The sequence below is a fragment of the Melanostigma gelatinosum genome, assembly GCF_949748355.1.
Source record: "Melanostigma gelatinosum genome assembly, chromosome: 4".
NCBI classification, from domain to species: domain Eukaryota; kingdom Metazoa; phylum Chordata; class Actinopteri; order Perciformes; family Zoarcidae; genus Melanostigma; species Melanostigma gelatinosum.
The window spans coordinates 11,543,358-11,559,461 of record NC_136637.1 but is presented as its reverse complement, the minus strand read 5'-3'; the positions used below and the strand labels follow the sequence as shown (position 1 = coordinate 11,559,461).

Sequence of the window (16,104 nt, the reverse complement as noted above, 5' to 3'; positions counted from 1 at the left end):
GTGTGTGTGTGTGTGTGTTCGTGCCCTGAACCAGCCTGTCCAGTTGCTCACCAATGTGATGTAAGGTTGTTTGATTTTCAGGTCGATTCTGGAGCCAAATCTAGAGCTCTACTGCTGGGGCTATAATCACACACTAACCAGTTTCTAATCATGTTAATGCTGATCAGCCACTGTATGGATTTCTCCCGGCTGGACGGACAGAGCTAATCACTGCACATACACTCCACGATCAATACCCGTCCGGAGAAGTGAATCAACCTTTGAGGCGCCCAGCGCTCCAAAAGATTTAAGCACTTGAGCACGACCCGAGTCACATTCATATTTAAAGGGCCAGTCTGCTAGAATTCATCAATGTTTCTGTAAGTTGGTTCTTTAACCGCAGCACCACAGTTCAAACACCCAGGACAGCAAACAACTGCCTTGCAAAAGTAGTTTTGACCAAACAACGAATCTCTGCCAGCTCTGGCCAACCTCCCAGCTCCCAAGGATTTGGATCAAGGCCTGCAATGTACAGCCTTCCACCATTTTTAAGAGTCCGTCCTCTGCCTGTAGGTCAAAGGTCACACGAAAAATAATAACACAGCAGCTGGCTTGACTGGGTGCAACCTTCTCCTCCCCTTGGCTATATTTAGAGAGACATGAGTTGCTCTGAGATCAGATGTTGATGTTGGACACAGAGTGTTTGCTCTGTTTGGTCAGGTGGATGGAAAGAGCAACGGGCTCGTCATGGAGGTGTGGCACTCAATCCAATACGGTTGTATACAACAGTGGAAGTAGTTAAAAAAAAATAAGAGTAACATGTCATGATCTTTGCATGTTTGGAAACATTCACTTCTCTTCTCTATGCAGTAGACTGATGTACAGTAAGACTCCAGTAATTCAACTCGTACAGGGTGAGAAATCAAATGACCCAAGATAGGATATAGGACAAGTCCTGCACACGTTTTTGTGTATTTTGCTGAATTTCATTTTTTGTTGAAATGTGCTTCCGTGAGGAGAGACCTGCAGTGAATGGATCCGTGAGCTTGCACGTCTTGTCGCCATGTCTTTGATGGAAATGAGAGCGAGATGCAACAAAGATCCCTGGCTGCACTCGAACCAGAGACATGTGCTCTGTGATAATTCAATTTAATAATTCATCAATGGAATCATATCACGATTCAATCACATATCAATTCAATTCAATTCAATTCAATTTATTTTTGTATAGCCCAAAATCACAAATTACAAATTTGCCTCAGAGGGCTTTACAATATGTACACGTTTGACATCTTCTTGTCCCGGGACCCTCACATCGGAACAGGAAAAACTCCCCAAAAACCCTTTAACGGGGAGGAAAGAGGAAGAAACCTGTGGGAGAGCAATAGAGGAGGGATCCCTCTCCCAGGATGGACAGACGTGCAATGATGTCATGTGTAGAACAGGATAGTAAATTACAACACATTCAATGTAATTACAGCACATTCAATGTATGACACAACCATGACAGGAGGCAAGACCTGGTCCAGGTAAACCCGGATACACAGGAACCTGTGAGGCGAGAAAGCACAGAGACTCTGGTGAAGAAGCAGTCAAGATATTGCAATAGACAATGTAATTGTCTAAATTGATATTGACACGCACATACTACTATCTCAAATTTCCCCGAAAATCTGAAATAAATCGGTTAAATCAAACTATTGCCTCAAACTGATTAATCTGCATGTTTATGGACTCACGTAAACCTACTCGCGTATAGCTGGAAATATATATTTTATTTTTCTCTTTAATTTAACTTGAAACTGTTCATTTTACACAAAAGTTATTAATTAAGGGAGAAAATACTGTCAAGTGTTTAATTCCCTCAGGAGTATACAACAGTCTTATACCATGTGGTTATTTCATATAGACTATTTATTGACCTACAAGAAAACCTCCTATATCGTGATACACAGTATATTGTTATCGAGACGACGTATTGTGATAGAAGATGTTGACCATATTGCTCAGCCTTACGTTCATGGTCTGTGACTTAACTATTAACTCGTGATTTATCAAGATTTATTTCAGAATAAACATTTATTTCATCAGAAAAAGGTAGTTATGGGAAGTTGAAGAAAAGGGCGGAGATACTGCTCCTTCAATAAAGAGTGTTTGTGATTAACTCTGAAACAGATAGCTTGGACACTAGACTGTAGTTATGGATTTACCCAAGTGGGATGATCTTGTTTTCTTGCTATAATATGCACAGACCTGGATCTGCAGGAATAACTGTCCTGCTTGTTCTTCTCCAGTCCTGCTGCCCAACATGTCCTCCCTCTTAGTGTGCTGTCAACCCCCTCAGATCAAATGTACAATCGGTTTGAGGTGTAAAGCAAACAAACCCCCTTTTACTCCCTGAACTCTCTGACTCCCACACACACAGACACACGCACACTCACAGGCATGCATGCAAATCACATAAAGTGTTCCCTGGTTCCTCACCTTTTGCCTCCTTCCTGGTGTGATGCTTTAACCATCTAAGCCAATTCCCACGCTACAAGGAAAGAAAACAGGAGGGAGCATGTGTGTGGGTTGACCTTTAACCCTGGATCTGTGTCATCCCCCCCATCAGATAACATCTGGCCTCGATGCTAGTTTTCTGTATCGCTCGCATTCATAACAGAAAGTTTCTTAAATCCCTCGGCCCTGGTTCCCATGAGCACATCACAAACATGGTCGCACGGATGATAACTGGAACTGATTGTACTTTGTACTTTCCTAAAGTTCTAAGTTGTTGTGCAGTTACAGAAGCTAGCCTTGAGAAACGCCTTCATAAGGATGACATAAAGCCCGCCTTGGATTAAAAAGTTGTCTCTGGGCATGGCCTAAAGTCAAAGTGACTGTTACTGAAATGCTCTGAGTGACATCAACGCAGTTCTTTGTTCAGCAGCTTGATGGACATTGTTTAGATTAGTATAGTGTCACGCTGTAACAGTTCACTGCAGTATGACTGTTCATCTCTTAAAGTATTTTCATATCAAAGTGTAGATAAAACTGATTTGTCTGTCATCCCGGCACCAACTTTAAAACAGTAAGGTCGCAACTAATCATTTTTTTCTAATAATCTGCGAATATTTTAGTCCATACAATTTCAGAACATACGGAAAAATGCCCTTCACAATTTTCTGAAGTCCAAGGTGACTCTTGAAATAGCTCGTCTTGTCTGACCAACAGCCCAAAACCCAAAGATATTTAGTTTACCACCACGTAAAGTAAAGTAAAGCAGCAAATCCTCACAACCGAGGAGGGCAAAGTAGTGAATGCGTGGCTCTTCTGCTTGACTTCAGAAGATCATTTTATGTTGATTGACATGTTGCTTAATCAAGTACCGGTAATTATTAGCATCACTCAGCTTTCAGCTAAGACGAATGAGCAAACACTTATCCTGCCTGATGATACAATGGAAACTTTGTTGATTACCGCTTTTAAACTCTGCAATCTTTTTGGTTTGGTTTTTAAAAAAAAAAGATCCCTCCTCTTCAATATGTGGACGAGGTGCAAACTAAACATCCTGGGAACAAAAGCAGAAGATCGGATGTGGGTGTAGAGGGGTGTGTGCGTGTGTGTGCATTCTTGTGTGTGTTTGTGTGTGAGGAAAGTTGAGTAAAACACAGTTAAAGAGAGAAAAGGGAGCCTTCGTTTACGTCAGAGAAATGGAAAACAATGCTGGAGGCACAGGAGACAGAGCAAGGTCAACTTGTTATGTATGCTGCAACTGCACAAGACGCCAGGCTGCCTGCCTGCCTGCCTGCCTGCCTGCCTGCCTGCCTGCCTGCCTGCCTGTTTAAAGGGGGAATGCCTGTCTTAGCTAGTTGCAGAAGTGGTGGTATAACAAGTAGTACGCATATTAGAGGTGGTACTAGTATAAGGGCTCTGCTGTAAGTGTATTCTATACTCTCTATAACAGCTTTACATTTTAAACTGTAAAGTAATGTTTTGCCCAACTTTTGTCCTTTAGCTGTTGGCTTGATATCCTTTATTTGTTCTACAGCTTACATTATTTTTCCTTCCTGCAGCAGGAACCTGTTATGCTCTCAAGGACCCATATCATTGTCATCCATTGTTGGTGTGATCTCAATATTATTTGTGATGGGAAGAAATAAATGTGCTCAGTACAATTGCTTTACTTCACAGAAACATAATGGAATGTACGTTCCAACTTATTTTACATATGTATTGCCCCAGCTGGTTTTTAGCCCAATTGTCCTGCAGGAAAATGACCAACAAAATACCGTAAGGAATAATAAAAAGAAGAGCTCACATAAACACAATTAAGATGGAGCAGAATACCCACGGTTTGAGCAGAGCCTTGTTTATGGGACCTTGCGGTACCATATTTTCCTCAGTAGTGGGAGCTGTCTCCCTTTCAGAGGTCTGTTGGCTTCTGCTACTTTTGAATGAGAATGAATGCCATTGACCAGCAGTGAGCTCAGAAGAACTGCAGCTGCTGCTGAGCTCAATGATGATTGTGAATCTGTGAAGCACCAAAAACATGACAAATCACAGTAAGTCTACTGAAACACTCTAATGCAAGATGTAACTATTCCAACTGCTTTTCTCACTGTCATCGGGGGCATTACTTCATCATATTTTGTGTTAAGAAATCTGTTGTTGCAGTCATCTTCATATGCATTCAATGTTGCATGCGCTGCAAGTGATAGCGTAGTGATTTACTGTGCATGTGTGGAACGCGTCCTCCAAGCAGACGTATAATCTGAACTACTACACGTTAGTGGTGTACGCAGTTGTTCGTGCATGCGTCCGTTTGGGAGTATAACCGAGGCTTTAAAGAGCAGGGCACATCCAATAAATGGGATTAATCCTCCAGTCAGTGTCACCCACCTCTGATATGATGATAGTCTCTTCCACCCCTTTATGCTCTTGACGCTGTAAAAACGACGGACATGACAGATCAACGAAATAGTGAACTGACTTTTACTGCATTAAGGACCATGAGACCATGAGACCTTGTTCAGTCTTGGCAGCAGCCATGTACACTGTCAAAGTGTCCTTGAGCAGTGATGCTTCAACATCCTACCTGCTCACTCAGAGATGCAGCAAGTGTAAAAGACAACATGGAGTATAAGAACAGAGAGATAGTATGTGGGCTTGTATTTCTACTTGGAGTCATCTAGAAGCACTCAACCAATCAAAATGAAAAAGTAAATCCTTCATGTATGTATTCATGAGGAGGGGAGAAATCATCTGTGCCCTGCCTGGGGGGGGGGGGGGTGGTATCTACGTAAGCTCCGTCACAAGTCTCCCATTCCCCTCTTTCCTGGCAGGCAGATCTATTTATAGCTTCTGACGTCACTGGTCTCCTCTGATGGGGCCTCGTCACGGCCGACTACACTGAGCCAGGGGGATGGTGAGGGTGTAAATAGGGTTGGGTGAGGTGTAGTGGAGTGGTGTAGGTGGGGGTGTTATCATTGAGGTAAGCCCTGCTGCAGCCCCCCCCCCCCCCCCCCCCTGCCATGTCACACCAATCAGGTGTGAGATGCTGAGCCACATCACTGTGCTGGATACAGCCTTCTTGGTGCTCTGTTTTCTATTGTTATCACCAAGGAAGGTGGAGGGGATTATAACAGATACCAGAATAGAATAGACTAGAAAAGTACTTTATTCATCCCCAATGGGAAATGTGTCTGTGGCAGCAGCAAACAGGGTTACACAATAAAATAAAATATTGGGTATGTAAAATGCACACTATATACAATGTAATAAAATAACAGAGCAGGACCTATTCAATTTAAGAAAACAAAGTAATAAAAATGCACAGTATATACACTGAATTTAATTGTATTAAGTTAACTAAGTAGGAAAAATAAAAATAAACAAAACAGTAGTGCACAAGATCACCAACAGTTGATTTGATGAACAATTGATTTAACTCACACAAAATACATAAAAATACCTTGAAATTACCCCTCAAGTATCCACATAATGGTGCTTTAAAATCCAATCACTCTACATTCTTTTTATATCATCTAACATTGTTGAAAACGTATTGTTTGTTGTAGAACTCAGGTCAGAGAAGAAGTGAATAGTTGTATAAGTGGTCGCTCATTGCACTCTTTAAAACAAGAGTTTCAGACGTCGAGTCTGTGTGTCCTTGACCCAGGCACAGCACCACTGAGCAAATGTAGACCACGGTGAGGCTGAAACAATTTTAGGTAAAAGGGAATTCATTGAGTGAATGTGTTCGATACCAAACCCTCTTCAGGCCCTGCAGGCTGACGTCCTCTTGGGATTAAATCGGGGCAGACTCGAGCTGTGACACCTTTTGGTTTCAGGAGTTGGACTCAATCCAGCTGGCAAAAAAAGGCCGATTTTTGAAAATACAATTTCATTTTGATCATACCAATAAAATCCAATTTTGAAAATGATACCTGTAGACATTAAGTACTCTGTTCAGTGATAGGGGTGCCTTTCAATGTGGTGGATGCGATGGGGTGACGCACCACGCGTGAAGTCAGCGTTGACGTCACACAGAGATAGCAGAGGGAAAGATGTGTGTGGGTGTGCGGCTGATTGCGAAAAGCGAATCACAAGGTCACCTGTTTATAAAGACTCTCACAGTCAGGGCAGACAATTTGAATGCAACCTTTTTATCCTTTTCAAACCAAGGTGTTTTGTGCTTGTTATTATGATGATTTGTCATATTGCCACATGAATATTTACACACATCCTGTTCTTGTGTTATTTTATCATTTCAATAATATTTGTGAATGTTTGGGATACGTTGTTGTAAGAAACATGCTGCTGTATTTGAAACACATTTGATATTTGGACATGCGTGTACTTCCAGCTCCAGTCTCTTTGATCAAGCGTAGCTTATCTCGGCCTCGTCTTACCCTCATCATAGGTTTCTCTTTTCTAGCTCCATGTGTCGTCGTCAGCAGCTACAGGAGCAGTTTTATATTTGGGTATCCATGGTTTGGATGCAATGCTGAGAGATAACCCTCATCTATGTTGCATTGCATGTTTTTAATCTTTTACTCGTTACTCGCTTGTGTTTTTTTGTTTTGTTTGTTTATTTCTTTTTCAATTTGATGTAGCTGCTTTTGTTATGTACTTCTCTTATGATATTGAGGTATGCAAATGTAGTTTAGAAGCATCAGCAGTAATAGTGGTAGTACTAGTAGCAGTAGCAGTAGTAGTAGTAATAATAATAGCATCAGTCATGAAATTAAAGGTATATTGAAGTGAAATAGAATAGCAGTCTGGCAGGTGGAAACTACAGAAACGGTAACAGTAGTATTTATGTGTTTCTTCTGTCTCTCTGTAGTTTTGATGTGGAGAATGGCCTCTCGGTGGGTCGCAGTCCACTGGACCAGGCTAGCCCGGGTTCTGGGCTGGTACTTCAGGCCAACTTTCCCCACAGTCAGCGGCGCGAGTCCTTTCTCTACCGCTCCGACTCAGACTTCGACCTTTCACCCAAAACCATGTCCCGCAACTCGTCTACTGCCAGCGACCTGTGAGTATTTTAAATATAATATCTGTATCATTTTAACACCAAATAAACCAACCAGCCTTTATCCTCTACTTCATGTTGCATTTTACAGTGTGGGTTTGCTGATTTGGTGGAAAATCTATTTGCTTCACAGTGCAAAAAGATTGATGTTTAAAGATATTATTTTTCATATTTTGTATCTGGGTCCAGAGGTACTCGTCCTGGATTACCGACACATTACTTAATCTCTGTGTTTCCCAAGTCACTCAGTAGCAATGTTCCTCCACAGTGAAATTTGAGGTTAATAATAGATTATTTAATAAGTAATTGAATGACTGTTTTTTGTACAAACTTTAGAAATTAAGTTCTAAATTGTGACTCTTTCCTCTGGGAAAGAAACTCATTTTCCATTACATGCCCTCGATTTATATGTACAATACACAATATGTAGCATCAGGACACATGGATTGAATCACTTCTGTTTTGAATTGTTAGGGTAATTGATTGTTAATATTTATTCATGTTGTATTTACACCCTAACAAGTGCATTTGTGGCGTCTGGCTTTAAAGAGGCTTTTGTTAGCAGAGCTCATGTTTGTCAGCGTAAACAGCAGTCATGTTTAGTTGGTACGTACAACTAAAGCCAAAACCACAATCTTAGCTCAGACGTTTTTCATTCAGTTTCTGCCTGTTTATACAGCTAAAGATCTCTCTGTGCAGCTAGCAGTCTATTTGAAGCCAGAGTGTAAATGGGGCCTCGACCACCAATAGCTGTCGCTCCTTTGTTTTGAAGGGAGGAGGGATTGAAGCATTGGGAAATCAATTGTCTCCCTCGGTGAGACCTCGTGTAAAGACTGCTGTGATTTGTCTGTCCACCTGTTTGGGCTTTGCCATGTTGTCATGAGCCAAACCTACTACCACTTACGCCTCCACCCCTCCACCCCCCTTACACGTGACCTTTCCCTTACTACGACCTGAAGAACATATCGTGGATGCTCAACTCCAAAGTGATCACTTCCGCAAAGTATTTTTAACGGTCCCAGCAAGCATTTGACAGATGGTGATCTGGTATCACAAGCAAAAGCATTTGGTGATTTGATAATACATCTTTTTGATATTTAATTTCACCAAACTATGAAAAACAATACACACAGGCTGTCATATGTACAGTTATTCAATGTCAAAATGTTTGCTGGACAGATTCACTCTGACACTGGCAGCATGGATTCACCTTTTTAGGCTGGCGTTTGAGTAAAAACCCATGTCCTAGACCTGCTCTTAAAATATGTTTTAATTTTTATTATCTTATTTTTATTTATTTATTTATTTTTATTTTATTTTATTCTGTGAATGTAATTTATTGACCCTAGGGTCACATTGTGGTTTTTTTAAAATGTTTTTTAACATTTCTGCTGTTAAGCACTTTGTGATGTCATGTCTGTGAAAAGCGCTCTATAAATAAATTTCATTCATTCATTCATGGATTTACCCTGAAGTCTGAATGGTTGTGAGGAACATGTTGACACCTTAAAGCTTCCAGAAAATGTCTACCGCTCCAAAAGTTGGCTTTCGCAGAACCCCATGCACAATACAGATCTATCTATTTTGTACAAATACATATCTTGGGGGCAAAACGTATGTAAGAACAGAAACCAATCTGCATTAAGTGATTTTGAGCCTCATAGAAATGAAGGCCATACATTGGGTTATTAAGTTGTCAATGCTAACTTATTAGCGATTTATTTTCTACTTACACATCCAGTGAAAGGCGTCGTTGGCATCCCACTGGAGACAAGTGTCTGGTCTCCCAATGCCTTTTAGCTCCACCAACTTGTGACACAAATATTATGCCACAGTAGAATTTTACCAATCACTTGGATCAAGTTGTCTTTTTCTTTCCATTTCTTGTTGGACAGGTAGCAGACACTCATCTTGTCTGAGCTTGTTTTCTGGAAACAACTGCTCGTTTTACATGGCAAGCTTGATGAGAACCAAAGGTCCAGACAACCAGAACAATGAGCTACGATTTGTCATTTCTGTCATTGGATTTTATCCTAAAAACGTCACTTAATTCAGGTTTATTGGGACTGGTTAAATGAATCCTCAATGCATATGCAGGATTGATAAATGTTCCCTTCCCTTATATTATCTTATTTTAACTTATTTAAAGTAGTGGTTATTTGGCTCTGAGGGTTAACTGTAAGCTGCATCTTTGCCGCTAAGAAATATTTGTACAACTGAAACAATCTCCCCTCCTTATGTCCAGTGTGATATCTGAGACCAACCTAGGGTCGTAACCCACTGAACTCTTCACTCTTCCTTTACATGCCTCACATTAAGATGATGACAACAAACAGACGTATTCATTGTCATTGTTTGTGTGTTTGTGTTTTGTTTTGTTTTTGTATCGCATGGGTTCACACACTGCTTTTTCACTCTATATGTGTTTGTCTGTGGTTTTCACAGGTATGGAGAAGACATGATAGTGACTCCATTTGCACAGGTTAGTAGCCTTTTGTAATGCCGGTTTTGTGTGACCAGAAATTTCCCTTCATGTACTGGCTACTTTCATCAAATTTGACAAGTAAAAAAAAAATACACAATCCAAACACTCTCCCCTTTGTCCCGAAGCTTCTACAAAGTAAGGTTCATGGTATCTGGGCATAGCTTAGCTTAATATAACTTACGTTAATTCAGGTTATTCATTTATGTGTTGATATTCCCGTATTTTGTTGTGAGAAGTTACTGTCGCGCGATATCAAGGTATTGCGCAACCCATCGCGGACGCCGAAGCGCCGCTGTATTTGTGTATCGAACTGCTGTAACTGTCTGCATTAGATCAGTCACTGCTGGTAGATTTAGAGTTGTGTATTATCACTTGAGAGATGTGATAACGGAGCACTACGCTCATCTCACCGCAGTGATAAAGGTCTGTTTTATTTGGGATTATTTTCATTCATTTTATTCCACTTCGTGTGGCATTTCTCTCTTCCTTAACTCAACTCTGTGAGGGAGCTGAGAGTCGTGGCTTATCACTGCATAAGCTGCCGGTAGTTCAAAGACGACAACGGTATACTTATGCAGGATAAAACCAGCGAACTCAGGCTCCCTACAACATCGCACGCAGAAGCTGATTCATGACCCCCCTTTCTCTCTTTCTTTTTCTTTCCTCCCCCTCTCTCACTTAACCTGCACACACATAGCCAGGACCTCTGCCCCTGGGCAACCCCGTTGCCCTCGTTTGTCCCAACTCACGCGATGCATCGGCACACGTGATTACATACAGCAACCTCTCCGCCATTTTGTCAGAGTCCCTCGATTGCGCCATCTGGTGGTAGTTTAGCTGTAGTTCCTTAAGGCTCTTAACCTCCACACACATACTTACACACACACACATACTTGCATACATACATCCTCACCCACACACACACACACACATACTTACATACATACTCCTCCATTTTATTAATTTGACTTTAGGTATTAGGCATATAAAATTGTATGATAACGTTTGTTGGTTGCAATATTAATTGATTTGATCATTTACTATTTTGATTTAATAAACTCTGTTATACTTTAAGGAGCAGTCGTCTGTGATTACTGGTGCATATATGTGTAATGAAACTGTATGTAGTAGCCCGTGTACGAACTTAACCCTTCACTGTCACTTCGAATGTGTAGTCACACCTAGGGCTGGGCGATAAATCGATTTAATCGATTAATTCGAATGTGTGCTTTAAGGCGATGTGTTTTATTGAAAATCGAGAAAATCGCCCCCACCCCTCCCCCCCGTTGGGTTCCCGTAGTAGAGTGCGCGCGCATTGTTTACAAACTAAAACAATGGCGGCCAGCAGCTTCACTGCTGGCCGCCGCCGCCGCCACCTCACAACAACAACCCAGCATTTTGGAGACATTCACCAACTGTACTCCGCATGAGAAGAAGAGTGCCCGGTGGAAAGCCATCACGGATGCAGTCGCGATGTATATCGCAAAAGATATGGTGCCCATATACACCGTGGAAAAGCCGGGGTTTATTCACCTTCTCAAAGCTTTGGACCCCAGGTACGTGCTACCAAGCCGTAAACATTTTTCTGACGTTGCCTTGCCTCGGCTGTACAATAGTACACGCCAAAGGATCTCTGCGGAGCTGGAGGGGATGTCATTCTACTCCGCAACAACTGACCTGTGGTCCAGCAGGTTGACCCAGACACCGATCCACTTGACTGGTGGAAGCGTCACCAACTTAACTTTCCAAGGCTAAGTACTTTAGCAAAGAAATACCTCTCTGTGCCAGCTACAAGTGCCCCCTCTGAGAGGCTTTTCAGTGTGTGGGGGGGGCATTGTTACATGCCACCGTGCATGCCTGAAGCCAGAGGTAGTAGACAGGCTTGTCTTCCTGGCAAAAAATATTTAGAAAAAACATGCACTACTGTTTAATACTGTTGGTTATGTTGTGAATGCACTTGATTTTGTTTACATGCACTTATTTACTGTGCAAAATATGTTATGTTGATGTTAGATCAGATGTTGCACTTTTGAAAATGTGAATGTTAAAGGGTCATATACATTTTATTTCATGCTGTGTTTGTATCAGTGTATTCAGTTAGAAAAGCTTACTGTAAAAAGTTACATTTGCACAGTTGTTTACAATGGAAGGCTACTATTTAATGCCATTTAATGTTATGTTTAATTTAATTTTATATTTAAATGATTCAGGCAAACAAAAGAGTGACCAAATACTTTTTGTATACTACAGGCACCTTTCTACAATGTTCAGGTTTTGTTTGCACTTTATTTTTATCAACCTACTTGGGAAAATCATCACAAAATAAAAGAAAAAAATGTTTTCAACAGCTTCTGTCATCTGCAAAAAATTTTGGGGGAAAAAAATCGATTTAAATCGTGAATCGGATTTTTTGTAAAAAAATCGGAGATTTTTTTTTTAGGCCATATCGCCCAGCCCTAGTCACACCCGACTATTGACATTATGAGTGACCACTAATTATGAGACTTAGTTTTATCGTTTGGTTATTGGTCCCTCTTCGCAGGGTGGTGCCCCGTTGTTATTAATAATCATTAATAATTGTTACAAACATGAATAATTGTGTTGATGTCAAGAATTCAGTTTCTTAAATGCTGATAACCCAAACACGCTCCTTTAGATCCCAGCACCTGATATTAAGGGGGACATGTCTCAGGTGTGTCCATCAGTACACATTCATACAGCTCCAAAACTCACTCCTCCTTTTTCCTTCTTAGGTTCTTGCCAGTCTTCGAACAGTGAGGACTAACTTTGCTGTTCTGACACATCTGCAAGATCGTGTCACAAACAAGTAAGAACAAGAAAAGCTGACTGAATGACTGACTGCTTGTTATGTTCTTGTTCTGCTCACACTTCAACTGTTTACTTGTTCCAGGCGTCCGACAAGCAGCAACCAGCCATCCATGTGTAAGCCATGTCTTACAGGTCAGTGTTAATATCCCTGTGTGTCGAGACACTGCAGATTTATCATGTAAAAACATTCTTTTTTACGAAGATACTTTACTGTATTACTTAACATAAAAGACATGTTAAAGAGTGTGATTTGAATGGGTTTCATGCTGTTTATTTCAATAAATGAAAATTCTAACATGGTGTGGCTTCGTTTTTGAACCATTACAGGTGAAAAGCAACAAGCTAATCAGTTTTCTCAGCCATTTCTCAGGTTATTCATGAGAGCGACACCACAGCCCACCACCACATGTGGATGTTTTCACCGCAGTCCCACAACTGACCTGTAACATTTGTATGTGTGACCTCTGACCTTTCAGAGGAGCCCTATCAGAAGCTGGCGGTGGAGACACTAGAAGAGCTGGACTGGTGTCTGGACCAATTGGAGACGCTGCAGACGAGACACTCAGTCGGCGAGATGGCATCTAATAAGGTGAGAGGACATTTGCCTCATCTTCATCGAGGCTATTTCAGAATGGGTCAGTTAAGAGGTGTATGTAAGCAAAGCTGTTTTTACAGAAAAAAAGTTTCCAATTTATTACAATTCAATTCTGAGCTTCCCTTTGTCATGACAGCAATGACTGATTTTAATTTTAGCGTTCAGATATGAATCAAAAGCAGGTCACAACACAACCAGAAACACTCGGGTTCATGAATGGCTTCTTCCTCCATCTAAAGAGTTCATCATCATCTCCTCACTTCCCACCGTCACGCTTCTCTCTGCCGCCTGGCTGCTACACTCAGTCCTCCTCCGTCTACCAGTCAGCCAATCAGATTCCCCCCCCCCTTTCACCCAGCCCCTGAAGCCAGATGGATCTGATTGGACAGAGAATGGAGAGCAGCATGCAGGGCGGGGGCGGGTGGGGGGGGTTCCTCACAGCCTCTCCCGCTTTATGTTTCTAACTGACACTAGTTGGATGTGCAACTGCTGTCCACACCCTTTCTCCCCGATGCTAGACCACATCCCCAACCTCCCCCACCCCACCCTTCTTTTCCGACACCCCCTACACCTCCAGGACAGGACATGTGACTGTGGGAACTTTTATTTCCAAATGGACTTCTCTTCTTGTCCAAAACCCTTCCTGCTGAGTGTGGACCAGAATTTAGTGAGCAGCTCGTCACTAAGCAAGCAAACTTGTTTGCTGGTCGTTTTGGATTTTTAGGGACCGCTAACATCAACATGCGTGGGTTGACATGCCTGCGTCGGCTCTCTGCGTTTGTCTGTGCTGGAGACTCAGACAGGTGAGTGACGGGAGCGCTGCTGGCTTGCCTTGTTTACATTGGGATCTATCGGCAGTGCAGGCTTTGCAGGGGGGCGGAATGCTGAGCGTGCCTGTCAGATCTGACTCTGGACCCGATCTGCAAACGGACTGAATGTTGCGATTGTGTGTGTGTGTGTGTATGCATGTAGGTGTGTGAGTGTATGAGAAACAGAAAAAGGCAGACAACATCTATGTTAGAGGGAGTAGCTGACATGAATTTGTAATGTAAAATAATTTAGAGCGGTGTTTGGTTTACAGCAGCAGGAACATGCTGCATGTTATTTGTATATAGCATTAGAGATTGTGTGTGCATGTGAGAAATGGTGTGCAGAAAACCTGAGGAAAAGCATGATAGAGGGAACAGGTGTGTTGAGAAGCTGCAGGAGAAGTAAACCAGATGATAAACAGGCACATTTTGGTTAAAGCGTCAGGATTATGATTCATGTCAGTATGTATGTTTGTGCCCATATGTGTGTCACATAGTGGCCACTGCAGCACTCTCACCTAGATCCTCCCTCCCTCAGTCACCACGTGCCAAAGCTGTTACATAATCAGTGTGGAAGCTACTGCTGCGATAAAATTCAGGGGGAACACTGAACACCTTTGTGTTTAAAAAACTTTCACCAATGATCTTTACAACCACAGTGCAGATTTCTAATAGATGAATTAGAGATATTACAGCTTGTCTTCTTTTATTAATAAAAGGGTAAATGTGCCCTGTAGGCTATTGTCACGACCCGGCTCAAAAAGTCGTAACATGAGGGAGACAAGACGAGTTATAAAAGCAATAAATAGACATTTATTTAAAGTACAGCTAACTAAATAAACACTCAGAACAAGGCAGCAGCCAGCCAGGTCGTCCACACAGGGCCCCAGCCAAAGAAGAAGGGCAGCCTTTATAGCTGGGACCAACCCAGCAGGCTCAGGTGGGGCTCGTTAGCTGCCGAGCAACATCCTGCAAGACAACCTGAGAGGAAACAGACACAGACCCCTGGTGGAAGGGAGGGGTCGTCACAGCTATATAGACATAGAAATAAATGTGCTAAAATTGCACAGTTCTGTTAGCATCAGTCTACTTGTGCTGCAATGCTGGAGTTCCCCTACATGTTGGTGTTTAACTTTCTAACCACAGCAAAGATCATGGAGCATACATTTAATCAACCAACCAAATAACATCAATGTACTGTAAATACATTACTTACTAATTATGTTTTCATTTAAGTTAATTTACGTGGAGCCTAAAAACATTTATATGCATTTTTAACAGTGTACAGCAAAATATTTTTCCCCATAGTTTCAACCTCCATGGTTTCAACCTCCATGGTTTCAACGTCCGTACTTATATTAATTATGGTGTAAGTTTGTGAATCGCAATACCTCATATGTTTAGTTTTATAACTGTATCACAATTCAGTTGACTTCCTATATTGATGTTTAAAGAAGCTACACATGCACCGTGTCTTTGTGAGTATTTTAACACGTTTATCTGCAGTCTTACCTGGACTAAACATTTTTCGTTGTGTCGACACAGTTTAAGAGGATGCTGAACCGCGAGCTGACGCAGCTATCAGAGACAAGCCGCTCAGGGAATCAGGTGTCAGAGTTCATCGCCCACACCTTCCTCGGTGAGTTTTATTGCCAGATGTAAATGAATAAAAGCGCACCGACTGCAAACAAGTCTACATTGACAAAAGTTATGATTTTTAGAGTGATGTTGATTCAACTGGTCATTTTGGAGGTTGTAGTTTGTGGTGCTGTTGAATTGTATTGCCTTATACTGTGACGCGCACATTTAGTCAACTCTCATTGGTACCTCAAAATATCTTAAAATATAATAAATTACATTTGGTACTATCCCAAACATGTCTGTGGTGCTG

The 16,104-nt window shown here is 41.7% G+C and overlaps 1 protein-coding gene across 3 annotated transcripts in view; it reads left to right on the top strand.

Moving 5' to 3' along the window:
• LOC306776782 (3',5'-cyclic-AMP phosphodiesterase 4C-like) overlaps positions 1-16,104 on the top strand; it is a 42,332-nt gene that overhangs the window by 18,570 nt on the left and 7,658 nt on the right. For all 3 annotated transcript variants that reach the window (XM_079267602.1, XM_079267604.1, XM_079267603.1), the window contains 6 exons: positions 7,310-7,498; positions 9,941-9,977; positions 12,734-12,807; positions 12,892-12,941; positions 13,286-13,398; positions 15,759-15,852. In XM_079267602.1, coding sequence (XP_079123728.1) covers positions 7,310-7,498; positions 9,941-9,977; positions 12,734-12,807; positions 12,892-12,941; positions 13,286-13,398; positions 15,759-15,852 — 557 coding nt within the window. The remainder of the gene's footprint in view (positions 1-7,309; positions 7,499-9,940; positions 9,978-12,733; positions 12,808-12,891; positions 12,942-13,285; positions 13,399-15,758; positions 15,853-16,104) is intronic.